This window comes from Rattus norvegicus, chromosome X (assembly GCF_036323735.1).
Source record: "Rattus norvegicus strain BN/NHsdMcwi chromosome X, GRCr8, whole genome shotgun sequence".
Classification (NCBI taxonomy): Eukaryota; Metazoa; Chordata; class Mammalia; order Rodentia; family Muridae; genus Rattus; species Rattus norvegicus.
The window spans coordinates 39339870-39360076 of NC_086039.1; the positions used below are offsets into that span (position 1 = coordinate 39339870).

Consider the following 20207-nt stretch of genomic DNA (forward strand, 5'->3'; position numbering starts at 1 on the left):
TATTCTGAGTAATTCAGTTAATGTAATACTTTATTGGAGTCTATCAAAATGAATAAAAGACAGTAAAATGAAGTTTCATAGACCAAATAATAAGTTATTTTAATTAAACAATATATATTATAATATCTGTTTTAAATTATGACACAGTCTTGGATATTAAAACAGTATATGCTTATTTTTTTGGTTCTTTTTTTCGGAGCTGGGGACCGAACCCAGGGCCTTGTGCTTCCTAGGCAAGTGCTCTACCACTGAGATAAATCCCCAACCCCGAGTATATGCTTATTAATAATCAGAATAAACGATTGAAAAAATAATTTAAGACCATAAGACATTAAAACACAGCCATAGCCAGGTGTGGTGGTTTACCCCTTTATCTCCTAGCACAGGGAGGCCGAAGCAAACAGACCTCTGTGAGTCTGAGGCCAGTCTGATATACATAAGGAGTTCCAGGCCAACCAGAACAACACAGTGAGACCTTGTCTCAAAAAAGACAAAAAAAAAAAAAAAGGAAAGCTAATTAAAAAAATAAAAGAGTACAGCCTCCTGGTCTGACCCAGTGCCCTAAACAGACCTTGAGCGCTGGCTCCGCACCAAGTACCACCATACCCAGAGGAAGCCTGATTCCCAGGTGCTCTAACATGCGCAGGATCAGAAGAGCTCTGAAATGCCTAGGATCCCAGAATCACAGAGGAAGTTTGACACTCAGGAGACCAGACACAACCAGGAACTCAGGAACCCAGGATCCCAGAATCATAGGTTCACAGAGACATCTGGACTCTGAGGAATTCTGACACAACCAGGATCACAGGAGGGACGGGCTGCAGTCAGAGATAGCAACTGAAGGTAGCACTAGAGATAACCAGATGGCGAGTACACAAGCAACAGAAACCAAGGCTACTTGGTAACATCAGAATCCAGTTCTCCCACTACAGCAAGTCCTAGATAACCAATCACACCAGTAAAGCAAGATTTGGATTTAAAATCACACCTCATGATGATGATAGAGGACTTTTGGAAGGACATAAATAACTCCCTTAAAGAAATACAGGACAACACAGGTAAACGAGTAGAAGCCCTTAAAGAGGAAACACAAAAATCCCTTAAAGAATTACAGGAAAACACAACTAAACAGGTGAAGGAATTGAACAAAACCATCCAAGATTTAAAACTGGAAATAGAAACTAAAGAAATCACAAAGGGAGACAACCCTGGAGATTGAAAACCTAGGGAAGAGATCAGGAGTCATAGATGCAAGCATCACCAACAGAATACAAGAGATAGAAGAGAGAATCCCAGGGGCAGAAGATACCATACAAAACATTCACACAACCATCAAAGAAAATGTAAAATGCAAAAAGCTCCTAACTCAAAACATCCAGGAAATCCAGGACACAATGAGAAGATCAAACCTAAGGATAACAGGTATAGAAGAGAGTGAAGACTCCCAGCTCAAAGGACCAGTAAATATCTTCAACAAAATCATAGAAGAAAACTTCCCTAACCTAAAGAAAGAGATGCCCATAGGCATACAAGAAGCCTACAGAACTCGAAATAGATTGGACCAGAAAAGAAACAACTCCCGTCACATAATAGTCAAAACACCAAACGCACAAAATAAAGAAAGAATATTAAAAGCAGTAAGGGAAGAAGGTCAAGTAACATATAAAGGCAGACCTATCAGAATCACACCAGACTTTTCGCCAGAAACTATGAAAGCCAGAAGATCCTGGACAGATGTCATACAGACCCTAAGAGAACACAAATGCCAGCCCTGGCTACTATATCCAGGAAAACTGAATTATCACAGATGAAGAAACTAAATTTACACAATATCTTTCCACAAATCCGGCCCTATAAAGGATAATAGATGAATACTCCAAAACAAGGAGGAAACTGCATTCTAGAAGAAGCAAGAATGTAATCTTGCAACAAATGCAAAAGAAGAGAGCCACACCAATATCATTCCACCTCAAACAAGGAAAATAACAGGAAGCAACAATCACTATTCCTTAATATCTCTTAACATCAATGGACTCAATTCCTCAATAAAAAAGACATAGACTGACAGAATGGATACGTAAACAGGACCCAGCATTTTGCTGCACACAGGAAACACACCTCAGAGACAAAGGCAGACACTACCTCAGACTAAAAGGCTGGAAAAAAATTTTCGAAGCAAATGGTCCCAAGGAACAAGCTGGAGTAGCCATTCTAATATCAAATAAAATCGACTTTCAACCAAAAGTTATCCAAAAAGACACGGAAGGACACTTTATACTCATCAAAGGAAAAAAAAAATCTACCAATCTACTTTCAGTTCTGAACATAAATGCTCCAAATGCAAAGGCACCCACATTCATAAAACAAATTTTACTAAAGTTCAAAGCACACTTTGCACCTCACACAATAATAGTGGGAGACGGGGGTTGGGGATTTAGCTCAGTGGTAGAGCACTTGCCTAGCAAGCGCAAGGCCCTGGGTTCGGTCCCCAGCTCCGAAAAAAAAAAAAGAAAAGAAAAAAAAAAGGGCTGGAGAGATGGCTCAGCGGTTAAGAGCACCCGACTGCTCTTCCGGAGGTCCTGAGTTCAATTCCCAGCAACCACATGGTGGCTCACAACCATCTGTAAAGAGATCCGATGCCCTCTTCTGGTGTATCTGAAGACAGCTACAGTGTACTTATATATAATAAATAAATAAATCTTTAAAAAAAAATAATAGTGGGAGACTTCAACACCCCACTCTCATCAATGGAGAGCATGGAAACAGAAACTAAACAGAGACACAATGAAACTAACAGAATTTATGAACCAAATGGATTTAACAGATATCTATAGAACATTTCATCCTAAAACAAAAGAATATACCTTCTTCTCAGCACCTCATGGTACTTTCTCCAAAACTGACCATATAATCAGTCACGAAACAGGTCTCAACAGATACAAGAAGATTGAAATAATCCCACGCATCCTATCAGATCACCACGGACTAAAGCTGGTCTTCAATAACAACAATAGAACGCCTACATATACATGGATGTTGAACAATACTCTACTCAACGACAACTTGGTCAAGGAAGAAATAAAGAAGGAAATTAAAGACGTTTTAGAATTTAATGAAAATGAAGATACAACATTCCCAAACTTATGATCGGACACAATGAAAGCTGTGTTAAGAGGAAAACTCATAGCTCTGAGTGCCTGCAGAAAGAAACAGGAGAGAACATACATCAGCAGCTTGACAGCACACTTAAAAGCTCTAGAACAAAAAGAAATAAATAAACCCAAGAGGAGTAGAAGGCAGGAAATAATCAAACTCAGGGCTGAAATCAACCAAGTAGAAACAAAAAGGACCATACAAAGAATCAACAAAACCAGGAGGTGGTTATTTGAGAAAAATCAAAAAGATAGATAAACCCTTAGCTGGACTAAACAGAGGTCAGAGAATGTGTACAAATTAAACGAAATCAGAAATGAAAAGGGAGATATAACAACAGAATCTGAAGAAATTAAAAAAATCATCAGATCTTACTACAAAAGCCTATACTCAAACATACTGGAAAATCTGGAGGAAATGGACAATTTTCTAGACAGATAACAGGTACCAAAGTTAAATAAGGATCAGATAAACCATCTAAACAGGCCCACAACCTCTAAAGAAATAGAAGCAATCATTTCAAGTCTCCCAACCAAAAAAGCCCAAGACCAAAACAGTTTAGGGCAGAATTCTATTAGGCCTTCAAGAAGACCTAATACTAATAAACACTAAAACTATTCCACAAAATTGGAACAGATGGAGTGCTACCGAATTCCTTCTATGAAGCCACAATTACTCTTATACCTAAACCACACAAAGACCCAACAAAGAAAGAGAACTTCAGACCAATTTCCCTTATGAATATCAATGCAAAAAATACTTAATAAAATTCTCCCACAAGGATTGCAGACTGGTACAACCATTCTGGAAATCAGTCTGGAGGTTCCTCAGAAAATTGGACATTGAACTGCCTGAGGATCCAGCTATACATCTCTTGGGCATATACCCAAAAGATGATCCAACATATAACAAGGATACATGCTCCACTATGTTCATAGCAGCCTTATTTATAATAGCCAGAAGCTGGAAAGAACCCAGATGCCCTTCAACAGACGAATGGATACAGAAAATGTGGTACATCTACACAGTGGAGTACTACTCAGCTATCAAAAGCAATGACTTCATGAAACTCATAGGCAAATGGATTGAACTAGAAAATATCATCCTGAATGAAGTAACCCAATTACAGAAAAACACACATGGTATGTACTCACTGATAAGTGGATATTAGCCCAAAAGCTCGAATTACCCAAGATAAAATCCACAGACCACATGAAGCTCAAGAAGAAGGATGACCAAAGTGCAGCTGCTTCAGTCCTTCTTAGAAGAGGGAACTAAATACTCACAGGAGGCAATGAGACAAAGAGTGGAGCAGAGACTGAAAGGCCATCCAGAGACTGCACCACCTGGGAATTCATCCCATATACAGACACCAAACCCAGACACTATTCCTGATGCCAAGAGGTGCTTCTTGACAGGAGCCTGATATTGCCGTTCCCTGAAAGGCTCTGCCAGAGCCTAACAAATAACAGAGGTCGATGCTCAAAGCCAACCATTGGATTGAAAATGGGGTCCTCAACGGAGAAGTTAGAGAAAGGACTGAGATGGCTGAAGGGGTTTGCAACCCCATAGGAAGAAAAACGCTATCAACCAATCAGATACCCCAGAGCTCCCAGGGACTAAAGCACCAACCAAAGAGTACACATGGAGGGAGCCACGATTCCAGCTGCATATGTAGCAGAGGATGGCATTGTCAGGCATCAATGGGAGGAAAAGTCCTTGGTCCTGTGAAGGCTTGATATCCCAGTATAGGGGAATGTCAGGGCAGGGAGTGGATGGGTGTTTGGGGAGCACCCTCATGGAGGCAGTGGGTGGAGAGATGGGATAGGAGGTTTCCAGAGGGGAAACTGGGAATGGGGATAACATTTGAAATGTAAATAAAGAAAATATTCAATAAAAGCAAAGCAAAAAAAGGGTACACCTTTAATTATTATAGGTTATATATTATACATATAACACATATATACATAGCGTCTACATATATATTAGACATAACATATACATAGGTAACATATATATAGTATATATATTAAATATAGCATTTATGTATATATACACACATACATAGTATATAATGCATATGCATATGTTAAATACACATTATATACATATATACTATATGTGTGTACTTTACATGGTATATTAATATTTTCATAGCATAAAAATATTCCAACATAGGTATTTACAAGCCTAAATCATTTAAGTAAAATATCGATGAATAAATGTTTGAGGTACATACTTACCCAGTAAGCATTGTATAAAGGAGGACACCAAGACTCCATATATCACAGGCAGCATCATAACCTTGTCGTTTTAAAACCTAGAAAAAGTAAAAGATGAGTATTACCATCTTTTTATTTATACATTTGTATATGAATGCCGGCTTGTCGATTTGTACACACCACAAAGGCCAGGAGAAGGTATCTGATCCTATGGAGTTACAAATTCCAGTTAGCTATTGATCCTTTGGAAGAGCAAGAAGTACTCTTAACTGAAATCATCTCTCCAGCTTCACCCACTTTTTTTTGGCATGTCTTTGGACGGTAAATAGAATTACATTTTACCAATCAATACAAAGAAGAAAAACTTCCATAAAACATGATTAATAAGATTGTATAGTAATCTAGTATAGTAATTTTCTTTAAAGACTCTGATATTGAGATGAATATTTATTCATTTTTGTGGAGCTGAGGATCAAATTCAGGCTTTCTTCCAGGTTAGGACAGTATTCCCTAACGGAGGTGTACTTTGAGTTCCAATTTATTCTTGATATGTGGAGAGTTAGCTAGCTTGTATTCTGGTAAGATGTCTGTAGACAAAGAGCAGAGGCAGAAGAGAGTCAACAGTAGAAGCAAAAGGGCAAAGCTGGTTGTGGTGGTTCACATTTGTAATCTCAGCACTTGGGAGGCTAAGGTGGATTACTGCGAATTCAAGGCCGGGGTGGGTATAGAATTAAAACGCTGTCTCAGAAGAAAACAGGGCAGGACAGTCTTAATGATATGCAAGAAAGTATGAAGTGACTAGAACTTCAGGTAGAGGATACTAGGGAAACTGAAGAGCTTTTGTAATATCTTACAGAATTTAGATCTTTCCACCCTAGGAAATCTGATGTCGTTGAAGCATTAAAGAGAAACACAAAGGGCTAACATTTTATTTCAATGATCAGTTCAGTGATTCATCAATTAAACAATATTTAACTATTCTATATTAAAGATAACCAAAGTGTTCTTAAATATATCCAAATACTGTAAGCATATTCTCACAATTACCTCTGGTGCAACAAAATTTGCAGTATAGCAAGGAGTCATAAGAAGACCATTTTCTGCTCTCAGTTGTTTTGCAAAGCCAAAGTCACAAATTCGAATAGATTCTGGATTACCAGACTCATCCACATAAAGAATGTTGCTAGGTTTTAAGTCTCTGTGAACCACCTAGATGAAATAAAAATTAGAAATTTGCATTAATATATTTTTCCAGTGAAATTTCTTTATTCTCATATTGCCAAACGATACACCTAACAAGCTGATGAGTATAGACCTTTAAATTATCCCAATATTATAAAATGCTGTTAACATAAGCAGAGCTTTCTAACGCTGATCTGGGAGTATGGAGGAGGAAGAAACAATATTAGTTACCTATTCCCTGTTGCCTAGTTCTATAACTGGGTAAAGGAGAATTGCAGGCAATTCATTCATTTCATAACAGCTATTCAGCTCCTACCATGTGTCAGTGTAAATATAAAGAGCTGCAGAAATTGTGTGAGTAAGACCCATAAGATCTTGGCTATTTCGTGGTAGCTGCTTGCAAAAAGAACTATGACAGACAGGTTCAGATGACACATTTTAAAGTACGGGAGGGTTTTGAGAGGAAATCACATCTTCCCTAAGACCTAAATTGGACACTTAAAACAAGCCATAAAAGCAGTAGGATAAAGCAATTCTAAAGTGAGGGAATGGTATACATATACCAAGGTAGAAATAATAAATATATGAACTGGCATGTTGTTTATAACAATAAAAGTAGGGGTTGGGGATTTAGCTCAGTGGTAGAGCGCTTGCCTAGGAAGCGCAAGGCCCTGGGTTCGGTCTCCAGCTCCGAAAAAAAAGAACCAAAAAAAAAAAAAAAGTAAAAACTCAAATCCAAACTCAAATAAAATATTATTTATTTGATATACAAATCAAGATGTCACACACACAAAACCATTCTCTTTTTAAAGAGAGTTTACACTGGATTCCCTTTTCTTTTTTTAAAGACTTATTTATTATATGTATATGAGTACACTGTCACTATATTCAGACGCACCAGAAGAGGGCACTAGATCTCCTTACAGATGGTTGTGAGCCACCATATGGTTGTTGTGAACTGAACTCAGGACCTCTAGAAGAGCAATCAGTGCTCTCAACCTCTAGGCCATCTCCCCAACCCTCTGATTCCTTTTTCAATCACCAAATTTGGAGTCTATATTTTAATCATCTTAGTTTTAGTTCCTAACGTCAGAACATTAATTATATTTTACTAACTAAGTGATAAGGCTTGGGGAAAATAACACAGAAGACTTAAGATAACTGCAAAGCTTATTGTTCAGTAACTACTGGATCTTCTACCAATTTCAAGTTACAGTTCTGGGCAAATCTTGACTAGCCCACAACCAGAGAGCTGCAGACCTAACTCATTCCATTTGTTAGGTTTAAGGATAAAAACAAACAAATGAACAAACAGTCCACGTCTGAAATGAACAACCAAGATGAGATCACTGCACTGAAATGAAATCCTTGGGCTGGAGAGATGGCTCAGCGGTTAAGAGTATTGACTGCTCTTCCAGAGGTCCTGAGTTCAATTCCCAGCAACCACATGCTGGCTCGTGACCATCTGTAATTGGATCTGATGCCCTCTTCTTGTGTGTCTGAAGACAGCTATAGTATACTTACATACATGCAATAAATAAATAAATCTTTGAAATGAACTCCTTAGGAGTCTTTTTTTTTTTTTTTGTATTCGCAATAACAAAACCAAAAGGCCCTGGAGACTGGCTTTAGTTGGTAAAGTGCTTGCCTTGAAAGCTCAAGCGCCTGAGCTCAATCCCCAGAAACCATATAAACATGCCAGGTATGGTGCTGTGTGTTTGCGATTCCAGGGCTGCAAAAGGAGACAAGGGGATTCCTGGGGCTCATCAGCTGTGGATTTAGCATTAATTGGTGAGGTTCAGGCCAATGAGAGACCCTGGTCCAAGAAAGATAGATAGTGTTCCTGAGGATGACACTGATGTTGTCCTCTATGATCCATATGCATGTGCACACACATCCAAGAACAGAGATGCAAGTGTTTAAAAATCTTTGATATATACCGCAAATGTATTTCTCTCAATTAAAAAGTGTTAAAAAATAAGCAAAACTCCCCCTGATACTCCTTCATCTTACATCATTTTTATTTTTTTCCTTTCTCCCTTTCTTCCACAGACTGCATTCTTTTGAAAATATAAGTGTTTTTTCCACGTACTAAAATACATATGCAGGAGGAAACAAGGAGACCATTCACTTGTGCACATAGACACACATCAGCATTCTCCCTTTCTGCTTCATTAGAAGTGGGCCTAGTTTCCGAGGATACAGAGTGCTATGATTTACAGATCTGCAGATCTCATTAACTTTTTCCTGGAAAGCATAACAGCTGAATATAAGCATGCTAAGAGTTTAAAGTACCTCAGATTCAATGAAAAAGATTTGTGTAAAGGAAGAACAGTAGGATAATGAAGCTCATTACGGTTTTTCTATTATTTTTGAATTTCTAATTTTAGTTTGGGTATTAACATAAAAGGATGTACATACAAATATGTGCATATAAAACACTTACCCCTTGTGTGTGAAGATACTCAACAGTTTTGGTTATAGTAAACAGGACAGCACTGGCCTCTCGCTCTGAGAAAAACTTCTGTCTAAGAATTTTATCCAGCAATTCACCTCCTTTCATAAGTTCTGTTACTACGTATACGTATTTTCCATCATCATACACCTATAAAATTTAACATCAAAACAAAAAATATTTGAAGCTTTGTATGTCCATAAATTACTACTTAAACATACTAAAGGTGAGTGAATATATTAAAAGAAAGATAAAAATTGTACATTCAAGAAAACTTTACTTGTGAAAAACCAGTGCAGGATTTCTGGTTAAAAAGTCATTTATAGTAAATAGTTTCATATTTAATGTGACTAAGTCGGCATTCTTTATCTAAGAAAAATTAGTCTGAGAAAATCGTTTTGACCCTAGCTAAATAGACTTTGAGCCTATGTGAGCACCAGCAGCAAGAAAGAGCTGACTACTTACCTGGGAAGTGGATATTTTTTTGTTAATACTCAGTTATAATAAAAGCTATGGGAGACATAGGTATCTGGAGAGCCCTGGAGGTGGTAATGGTCAAGAAAGGCTTCTTGGGAGGAAGTAGCCCATAGGGAAATCTTAGCTTTGGTAGTCAACCAGGCAAAGAAGGGAAATGATATTCCCTCTTTTTTTTTCTTTTTTTTTCCAGAGCTGGGGACCGAACCCAGGGCCTTGCGCTTGCCTACCGCTGAGCTAAATCCCCAACCCATGATATTCCCTCTTAAGGATCCACACACTCAAAGAGCACTTGAAGAAAATAAGGCATGCATGCTTTAAAAAGTCTTCATTCCAAATAAAGCATGGCCAGAACGTGTGTAATGAAATATGGAGAACTGCTGTAGAGGAAGGCAGGTGGGAAGACAGTTTGGGAGCCTTCAGAGAAGTGAATCAATCTTGATTAACATTAACATTTTCTATGTTCAAATTCACATACTATAAACAATAATATTAAACTAGGTTTTAGAGCAAAACTAGAAAATTAATTACATATTTTAAGGTTTTGTTTTTATTAATTTTTAAGATTTATTTTTATCTCTGTGCATGTGCACACATGCATGTAAATGTGAGTGTTAGTGTCTGTAGTGACCAGAATCATCAGATCCCCTGGAGCTAGAGTCACAGATGATTGGTTGTAAGCCACCTGAACTGGGTTCTAGGAAATGGACTTGGGTCCTGTGGAAGAGCAACAAGTGCTCTTAACCACTGAGCTGTCTCCCTAGGTCCTACAATATTGTTCTTAATCTACCATACATACATACATACATATATATATATATATATATGTGTGTGTGTGTGTGTGTGTGTGTAGATATATTATACATATATCTACACACATATATGTATATTATACATATACATGTATGTGTGTATGTACATATATATGTTAGTATACAAAGTATTGAGTTTCATCATGGGATTTTCATACATACTCTTTTGTTTTTTAAAATCAATCCTTTTCTTCCACTACATTCCCCTCTAATCTGTGTCTGTCCTGCTGGTTCCCTCCTTCCTACTCTTATGATCTCATGTTGTCTTCTCAAACTTCCCTTAAGATATCTTTATCACCTTTCATGGTCACCTTTCTAGTTTCATGACCTATATGTCTTATTTGTATACACACACACACACACACACACACACACACACACACTAAAATAAAATAAGTCTAGGTCAAAGTCTTGGAAACTTTGCTTAAGATAATCATTTCCACATTCATCCATTCTAACTTACTTTCTAGGATGATTATTCCAAAGTAGTCTCTGTCTAATTCAGAATATTAAATATTGAAAAATACCTCAAATTTGAGTTTGTTAAATAATCTACTTACATCTTTTAGGGTAATGATGTTTGGATGCTGTCCGTAACGAAGAAGAATTTCAATTTCTTCTGTTGGGTCTCTCTTGCTTTTATCAATAATCTAAAAGGAAGATATTTAACATAAAATTTTATGAACATGAACCTCAAATGTTTATAGTTATAGACCTTAGGTATCATCATATGTAACTATTGCGCATACAAATCACTTATCAGTCATTTGTAGTTAGCTATTTAGCCAGATTATTTAATTAGAAAGCTAGTCTCCATACAGATGGCAAGGCTATGTAAAGCTAACCATGTGACACATTCCTACCAGGTTACATTCCTACCAGGTCACTCCAAGGTGAGTTTTTTCTTTTTTTTTTTTTAGCACAGTTGTGACTTACTAAAAACTCAAAAGCCTCAGGAAAACCTACCAATAACAAGGTATCATATCATTTCTTTTCATCTTTTAATTTCTCAAACATTTGAGAATTCAGTTAATTTCTAATTCCCTATCAATACAGATGACTTTGAGATAAATGTGTCTAAAATACCAGCATTAGCATCTGTATGAATTGGCTTCTTTAATTAAGTATTCTAATGGACTATCACATTGGATGTAAGCTACTTATAAAAATTAAGTAAACATGCAGGGGAATATGGGGAGGGCAATAAGGGGGATGTATCGGGGGAATATGCATATGGGGGAGGGGGAGGAGGCTTATGGACAGGGAACCTGGAAGGGGACTAACATTTGAAATGTAAGTAAAGAAATATATCTAATAAAAATTTTTAAAAAATTAAGTAAACAAACTTATTTTTGAAGCTAAGTAGAAAGCTCTCTATAAAACAACCCTGAAAAAATTACTTGACTAGAATAAAGCTCTTTAAAATAATAATGTAGCTTTTAAAAATTTGTCAGTTGTTTAACATTTTAAAATGTTTTAATATTTTCAAGTACTATACATACATATATACTTTTAAATTTAATTTTATGTGTATGAGTATTTTGCCTACATGAGTATATCCCTGTACCACATGTATGTCTTGTGTCCAATGAGACCAAAAAAAGGTACTATAGCCTTTAGAATTTGAGTTACTGATGGTTGTGAGCGCCTGTGTAGGTTCTAGGAAAAAACCTGGTCTGCTGGAAGTGCTTTCTTTTTATTACAAAACATTATGTGTGTATACCATGAGCGTGCAGAAGCCCTCAGAAGTTAGAAGTGGGTGTTGGATTCCGTGGAATTGGAGGTAGAGTCTGTGAGTGCTAGGAAAGAAACCCAGGTCTCCTGCAAGAGCAGTGTGTGCTCTTAACTCCTAAGCTCTCTCTCCAGCCCTAAGTAACACATTTTGTAAAGACAATTGGGCTTTGTTTTCTGAGACAGGGTCTCGTGTGCACAGACTGGCCCCAAGTTCCTCTTTAGCTGAGGATTAACTCCCCTTCATTATCCTGCCTCTACTCCCAAGGGCTGGGATGCCATGCATGTGCTACCACACTTGCTCAATTCTGGCTTTTATTCACTCAAAGAGTAGTCTGAAACAAATTTTGTGGTCTTTATGTTCAATTTTATTTTATCATCTTCAGTTTTTAAATGTTTTTAAGACAGATTCTCATTTTATAGTCCAGATAAGCCTCAAAATGACCACATAGCTCAGGCTGGCCTCATGTTGGCAGCAGTCTTTCTCAAATGGGCCCTCAGGGTATGTTTAATGTATTTATGGAGACAAAATACATTCTTCTTTTTTTTTTTTTTTGGTTCTTTTTTTCGGAGCTGGGGACCGAACCCAGGGCCTTGCGCTTCCTAGGTAAGCGCTCTACCGCTGAGCTAAATCCCCAGCCCCGACAAAATACATTCTTAAACTGCCTATAAATAAGTATACTACCCCCCTTTCTCCTTGCATATTACAAATGTGAAATTTCCAGCCACTCCAGATTTCAATAGAACAATGAATGGCAGAGCAGCAAGTTGAATACATTTCTATGGCTCGTTCTGTATCCGATAGAAAGCCTCTTTAAAGCAGTTATATCCAGTTTGGCACAGTAATAATTTGCTATTCTCTTGTTCACTAAGCATAAGCTACTCATAAACTACTATGAAAGTTATAAGGGTAGCTGGAAGCTTTAGGCATTACTTCAATTACTTGAACTGGGAAAGGAGAGATTACTATCATAAACAGTGAAAAGGCAGATAATTTTAACATAATGCTTGTTCATTCACAGCTAGAGGTTTGAAACTCAAACTTTATCACAAAACTACACGCCCAGGTTTGTGGCTTGGACAGTTTTGTCTTAAGAAATTATATAAAATTAAAATTAGTGATGCTAAAAATGATCATGATTCTTATTCTTTTAGTGGTTCAAAGGTTCATTTTAGATATAAAGAAAGGTATGGACAGCAGAAATAATACAAAGTTTACACATGGGCGAGGAATTCCCTGACTCTCTGATCATAAAGTAGGGACAAGTACAGGGCATCCTATTAAAAGTCATGAGGCATCAACAGGCACTTCCCTGGCTTAACTATAGCTATCTTACTGTTTACTTCATGGGAAGCCATGACTCCACATTAAGATCTTTAAAGATCACTGACAGACATATAAATTTACCTTCAATTTATTTCATAACAAAAAGCACTTTTGCCAAAAGAGAAGAATGTATTTTGTTTTAGGGAGAGTCTTGCTATATTGACTTAGGTTAACTTCTAACTCATGATTCTCCTGCCTCTGGAGTAGCTGGATTGTGGTCACGTGCTACTTAATACATGTGGGTTAGAAGATATGTATGATTAGGACTGCCAGAGTTGCATTTTAAATCTAAAAATATTTACCTTCACGGCAAACTCCATGTTTGTGGCTTTATGTATACATCTCTTACAAACGGAGTATGAGCCAACACCAATATCCTCTTTTACTTCATATCCATCAGTAAACTGAATACTGTTCCTGTGTAATTGCTACAAGCAAAAATCATAGGTTGATAAAGAGTTCTGTATTCTGTCTTATGCATTTTATAATATGGAAATATTTTACTCAGCATATATTGATGATGTCATCTATTAATACATGTATTAACAATAAAATGAGTAAAAATATTCATAGTATATATTCTTCAAGTACCTATTAATAACCAAGAAACAGGACCTTTAAAATGGTTATATTAATAAGAGAAATGCTTCCATTTTGTTTTTATTTTTGAGAATTTCATACAATATACTTTGATCATATTCATTCCTCTTCCTGAAATCCTACCAGAACCCCTCCGCCCGCCCAACTTCACATTCTTTTTCTCTCTTAAAAAATAAACCCAAAACAAAAAGAAAACAAGACACCAAAAAAAGCACAGGAACACACACACAAACAGACACACAGACACACACAGACACACAGACACAGACACACACACACCCTCTCCATGGTCAACTATTCGTGTCCTAGAGAGTTGATATTCTCAGTGTTACTGATGAAAAACCTAGCTTTCCCTCACCTAGCAGGCATGAGTTGCAAACAGGTTCTTGGCTAGGGATGGGACTTTATGTCTATTTCCTTTTTTTACATGCTAGGATTTTGATTGGCTTGAACTTATGATATATATGTATGTATGTATGCATGCATGTATATATGTATGTGTATACATGTGTATATCTATATCTATATAAAACTTATGTGTATGTGTCTGTAGGTCACAAGTGTGGGAGTGCCCATAGAGGCCAGAAGAGGGTATAGGATCCCTTGGAGCTACAGTTACATGGTTGTGAGCTGCCATGTGTGCGTGAGGAGAATCAAATAAATCCTCCGGAAGAGCAGGAAGTTGTTTTTAATATATCTAGCCCTGAGACTCCTTCATTCCCCAACCACTTTTACAAACAAACAAACAAACAAACAAACAAACTCTTACTTTTTCAAAAGGCTAATTTAAACCTATGATGTAAAAGATGAATTAAAACTTTTAAATGTATTTTTACTTTTTGACACAGTAATGGCACGTTTATGATGTATAGTACATCTCAATAACTGTACTCAACGGGCAATGATCACACAGGGGTGAATTACAATTATCTTCCCACGATGCTGTGACAAAAAGAACAAAATTTCATAGTTTATTCTCCCCTTTAGCAATATGTATCAACTTAGTTTTCTGTTGCAAACACCCCATTCCCAGACACATGTACTCAGACTTACTTCTATGTCCTTTACCTACTTTTTTTTCAGATGTGATAGTCAGATCATATGAAGGGGTAAATGTACTGTGCTAGATAATTTTATTTCTGTCAACTTGACAAACACCTCAACTGAAAAAAAAAATGCCTCCATCAGATTGGTCTATGGTATGTTTGTGGGACATTTTCTTGATTAATGAATGGTTGATGTGATAGGGCCCAGCCCACTGTGGGCAATGTCATTTTTGAGTAGGTGGTCCTGGGTTGTGTGAGAAAGCAGTCCAAGCAAGCCAGATTCTACTTTATTCCTGCCTCCAGGTTCCTGCCTTGAGTTTATTTACTACTTGTTTTCATAAATAAAGTTTTATTGGCACCCAACAATCTCCATTTGTATATGAGTTATCTATGGCTGTATTTTTTTTGTGAGTTTTATTTTTTTTAACTTGGTCTTGATAAGCAGCCCAGGTTGGCCTTGATCTTTCTTTGCAGCCCCCACTAACACTGAAATTGATGCTACTGCTGCAGCCTCCTAAATGGAATACCCAGGGACAACATGTGTGGCACCATGGCTACTGTTTTGCAACTACAGCAGTGTTGAATAATTGTGAAAATAGTTCACAAAGCCTCATATGTCTTCTTCCTTTTTATAAAGTCTCCTAAGCAGGTATAATGGAACTTGCAGACCTCACAGACTAGCCGACCCGACAGAGGCAAGTGATGAAATATTGTAGGCCTAAGAAACATTTTGAGGTGTAGAAGATGGGGGGGTAACAAAATAGTGATGCTTATCTCAATTCTCTTAGCATTTCACTTTCAAATCACAAACATGATTTTGGTTCATGTGACCTTTGCAATGATTTATGAAAGAACTTTCTCTAATGTAAATGATCTAAAAATGTATGTTAAGGGGTTTACTTAAAGTTAATACATAAAATCTAATCTTACTATTCATACACTAAAATCTATATTAACATTTCAAATTCTAGGTTATTGATGTGTCACTTACCTGAACAATTGAATGCACACCAACTGTCTGCATAGCTTGGCTTTCGTCATCTGAGGTAATAGCAACAAAACTAAACCCCCGAAAAAGCTGATGTGCGTTAGCACTAGGTGGAATGCCAGGTGAATCTAAAAAGAATAGGAATTACTAAGAGCAGTCTTCAGATGGCATTCAAGGGAAAATTGTTGACATTCTGAACTTTCTTACTTATTCTGGCGTTCTCAGTTACCTAGTATGTTTATAAGTATAAACACATACCTACATACCTGTTGCTATGCAAGATAATTCAGTGAGCAGTGTATTACGTCTGTCCTGATTACTTACTGCAATTATCAGCCTACTAATTTAGTCTCACAGCCTAGAAAATAGTTAATGTTTGAAGAACATAATAAATCAGTGAATTATTGGTTTAATAGTATTTGAAATTAGTATCATAACATTCACCTTCTTAGAATAAGGAAAAATTTCTTGATCTGTGCTGTCCAATATGGTTAAGTAACCACATATAGTTCCTGAATATTTGAAATATACTTACTATGATTAAGAAACTGAATTTTAATTAAACTCAATCATCCATAAGTGACTGTCATACTGGATATCACAGCCCTGCGCAATGATCTATCAGTACTATGGCTTCTCATTTTTCCTGGGAGTCGGGATGTAAAGTTGATATACAGCAAATTTAGGTGACTCAAGGAAAAGACTTTTTGATTGAAGCAGAAACAGAGAGCCATTGAAGCAGAGACAGCCATTGTCTTATATTTGAGTTTTTATGTTTTTTCTTTACCTTTGGGAGTTTTTGCAGTAAACTCAGGATCAAAATAAAATGTATCTTCAGGTCTGCCAGTTGCAGGCTTAAAAGGTGGGTGAATCTCTCTTCTGTATAGTTTCTGGTGGAAACAAGAAAGACTTACATATGGGTTGGGTTAGCTTTACAAAAAAAAAAAAGGAGTTCAAACTTTTCTTTTTATTTAAAATAATACTGAGAACCTTGGAATTGCTCCCTCAATTCCCTCAAGTGTGTCTTCAGACTATACTTACATTCCAGTCTATTGTTGAGAAAAATGAATGTCTTTTAATTTCTTCAACTCCATCTGGTCCGGCACCTATCCAAAATTGATTGGTAGTAGTTTGATTTTTTGAGAACAAATGTACAGATATTGTTCACAATCTTTGCTTTAGATTAATTCTCTAAGTATATAAAATAAATATCTGCTTTAAGGAAACAAATTAATTCAATGTCTTTACCTAATCTGTTTGCAGGATTCCGTTTGAAAAGCATTCGTAAAAGACTCTGGGCTTCAGGACTCAGAAACTGTGGCATCCCGAGTTTGGCTCTAAATATAAATCCATGTAAGAACATTTAACTTTTGGAGGCATTTTTCATCTTTAAACATTAAACATTTTCTTTTGAAAAAATGTATAGATTCATCCTAAGTTATGAGAGATAATAGCGATCTGTGTATCATTCTGCAGTTCCTACAATGGCAGTGTCTAAGAGAATTGTAATGCAGTATAATAACTGGGGCACTGACTCTGAGATAATCTACTGATCTCATTCAGATGGCTCCAGTTTTATTTGCACTTATATGTTTATATAGTTTTAATGGATATACTAGTTTATTTATCTATTTACCTTTTGAAGGATACTTGAATTGTGTTCATAGTTTGGATGACTGAATCTGCTACAAACATTCATGTATAGGCTTTTGAATAAACGTATTTTATACAAAATCAATACTATGAGAATAAGGTCATCTGAGACTTAGTTACGGTGGTTCATCTTCTGCCTGTTAGCACTTCTTCATAAGCAAAGGCTTTAACATGGGACATGGTGAAGGACTTGCAAGTAATTTAAAAAAAATTAAAACTGTTATGTGTGTGACTGTTTTGTCTGAATGCATGTCTGTATTCCATGTGCAGGTAGTGACCAAGGAAGCAGAATTGGGCATCAGATTCCCTGGAACTAGAGTAACAAGTGGTTGAGCCCTGCCATGTGGAGGTCAGGAATCAGATATGGGTCCTCTGCAAGTACAAGTGCTATCAGTCAGCCAAGCCTCTAGACCTCCTTCAAATTAATTTAAAGGTTAAATTTAGTTTAAAGTCACTCACTAGGCTAGTGCTGCCCAAAATGTTAGTAAATCACATCCTCCCTAGATGCTTGGTGACAACATTAAAGAACATTCTATAACCCAGTGAGTTTATGGATTGTGATTTACTATAGAACGGGGAATAAAATAGTCATACAAGGCAGAGCAAGGGAGGGAACTGGGTGGGACAGTGGATGGGGAGGGAATTGGTGGGTCAGGATGAGTTGTGGGGAGAAACAAGCGAGATGGTCAGAGGGCCAGGAGAATGAATGGAAATCTGCAGCTGTCCAGAGTTGGGGGTGGGGATTAATCTCTAGAAGTCCCAGAGAGCTGGAATGGGGTAGGCTTCCAGAAGTCAGTGCAGGTGACCGTAGCCGAGATGGCCAACAGTAGGGACATGGAACCTGAAGAGGCTATCTCATGTAGCCAGACAGGACCTCCAGTGGAGGGATAAAGACAGCAAACCACCCACAGAACTTTCAACTCAAAATTTGTCTGCCTAAAGGAAATACAGGGAAAAAGAGCAAAGACTGAAGGAATGGCTAACTAATAACGGCCCAACTTGAGACCCATCCATCCCATGGGCAAGCACCAATCTCTGAAATTACTGATACTCTGTTATACTTGCAGACAGGAGCCTGGTATGGCTGCCCTCTGAGAGGCTCTACCAGCTGTTGACTGAGACAGATATAGATACTCCCAGCCAACCACTGGACACCTATGGAAGCGTTAGGGGAGGGATTGAAGGAACTAAAGGGGATGGTAACCCCACAGGAAGACCAACAGTGTCAATTAACCTGAACCCCTGGGAGCTCCCAGAGACTGAGCCACCAACCAAAGAACATACACTAGGCTGAAGCTCCCTGGCACATATGTAGCAGATGTGTAGCTCAGTCTCCATGTGGGTCACCCAACAATTAGAGTGGGGACTGTCCCTAAAGCTGTTGCCTGTACATTATTCTAGCTGGGCTGCCTTGTTTGGCCTAAATGGGAGAGGATGTGCCTAACCCTACAGAGACTTGATGCATCAGGTTGGGTAGATACCGGAGGGGGGGACCCTCTCAGAGAAGGGGGGGTGATGGGGGAAGGACTCTGTGAGGGAGGAATTGGGAAAGGGCAGGGATTGGGATCTAAAATTTAAAAAGGCTAAGAAATCCAAAATAAATAAGTCATTTTCTAAATATCTAACTCTAGCACACCCTTTTGAGAGGGTTACTATTTATTATAGAATCAGGGCACGTTTGAGAAAAACCGGAAAAGCACTGTTGTATTCAGTAACTAAGGTATGACAGCAGTCTTGAAAAGGTGGTCTAGCATCACTTATTTCAAGATGATAACTCCTAGGACAGCAGAGAACAATCTGGGATGGAAAGAGGGTATACTTAGGAGTGTGGATCAAGAGTGTGAGATATTTTCCCATGACTTGAATACTGTGAGCAATGCACTGCAGAGGAAGATCTAGAACAATGAAATGATTCTAAGATAAAATCAGAACATCTGGACATGAAGGAAGGAAGAAGACAGGTTTCTAGTTTGGAAAATAGGATACAAAGAAATGTTTACTGAAGGAAAGGTTGGAATAGTGTCATATACTCCCTGGAGAAACTTTCCTTAATCCTATCTTTTAAAAGAACTCCTTATTTTTCCTTCACACTGGTCACTAACATAATAAGTCCACCCTAAGATAATACTGCACAGCAGCGGACATTATCTTTATTTAAGCATCAATTCTATTCTCCACAAGAACAGAAGGTACGAGACACTGAAGACCTTTTCAGTATTGTTCATTCTGCACTCCCAGTATTGTAGCAAGTACCTACTCTATTACTTGTTGAGTTCATATGAGTGAACAAAAGGATTCACTTCTGACAACCTGTCACGACTTAGCCACTAGAAGGTCAATCACAGTGAAACGAAGACCAGTTTTTGTCAAGTGCTAGGTATGTATGAACGAATAGGCTGTGGAGTAAAAGAAGCTGAAAAATGATAACAAAAATCCCCAAAAAAGAGGCTTTGTTGAAAGGATGAAAAAAGATGAAGCAGTGACTTGAAAGGAAAGCCAGGTCAAAGAAAGGGCTTGGCCTTTTTTTTTTTAGACACTAGAGAGAGGGCTAGTTGAAACTGTAG

The 20207-nt window shown here is 37.5% G+C and overlaps 1 protein-coding gene across 9 annotated transcripts in view; it reads right to left on the reverse strand.

Annotated features, from left to right (window-relative positions):
* Positions 1 to 20207, reverse strand: part of Rps6ka3 (ribosomal protein S6 kinase A3) — a 106092-nt gene that overhangs the window by 13944 nt on the left and 71941 nt on the right. For all 9 annotated transcript variants that reach the window (NM_001192004.3, XM_063280249.1, XM_017602129.3 and 6 more), the window contains 9 exons: positions 17239 to 17327; positions 17032 to 17096; positions 16778 to 16880; positions 15994 to 16118; positions 13659 to 13784; positions 10859 to 10948; positions 9004 to 9162; positions 6423 to 6584; positions 5397 to 5473 (listed from right to left, as the gene is read on the reverse strand). In NM_001192004.3, coding sequence (NP_001178933.1) covers positions 5397 to 5473; positions 6423 to 6584; positions 9004 to 9162; positions 10859 to 10948; positions 13659 to 13784; positions 15994 to 16118; positions 16778 to 16880; positions 17032 to 17096; positions 17239 to 17327 — 996 coding nt within the window. The remainder of the gene's footprint in view (positions 1 to 5396; positions 5474 to 6422; positions 6585 to 9003; positions 9163 to 10858; positions 10949 to 13658; positions 13785 to 15993; positions 16119 to 16777; positions 16881 to 17031; positions 17097 to 17238; positions 17328 to 20207) is intronic.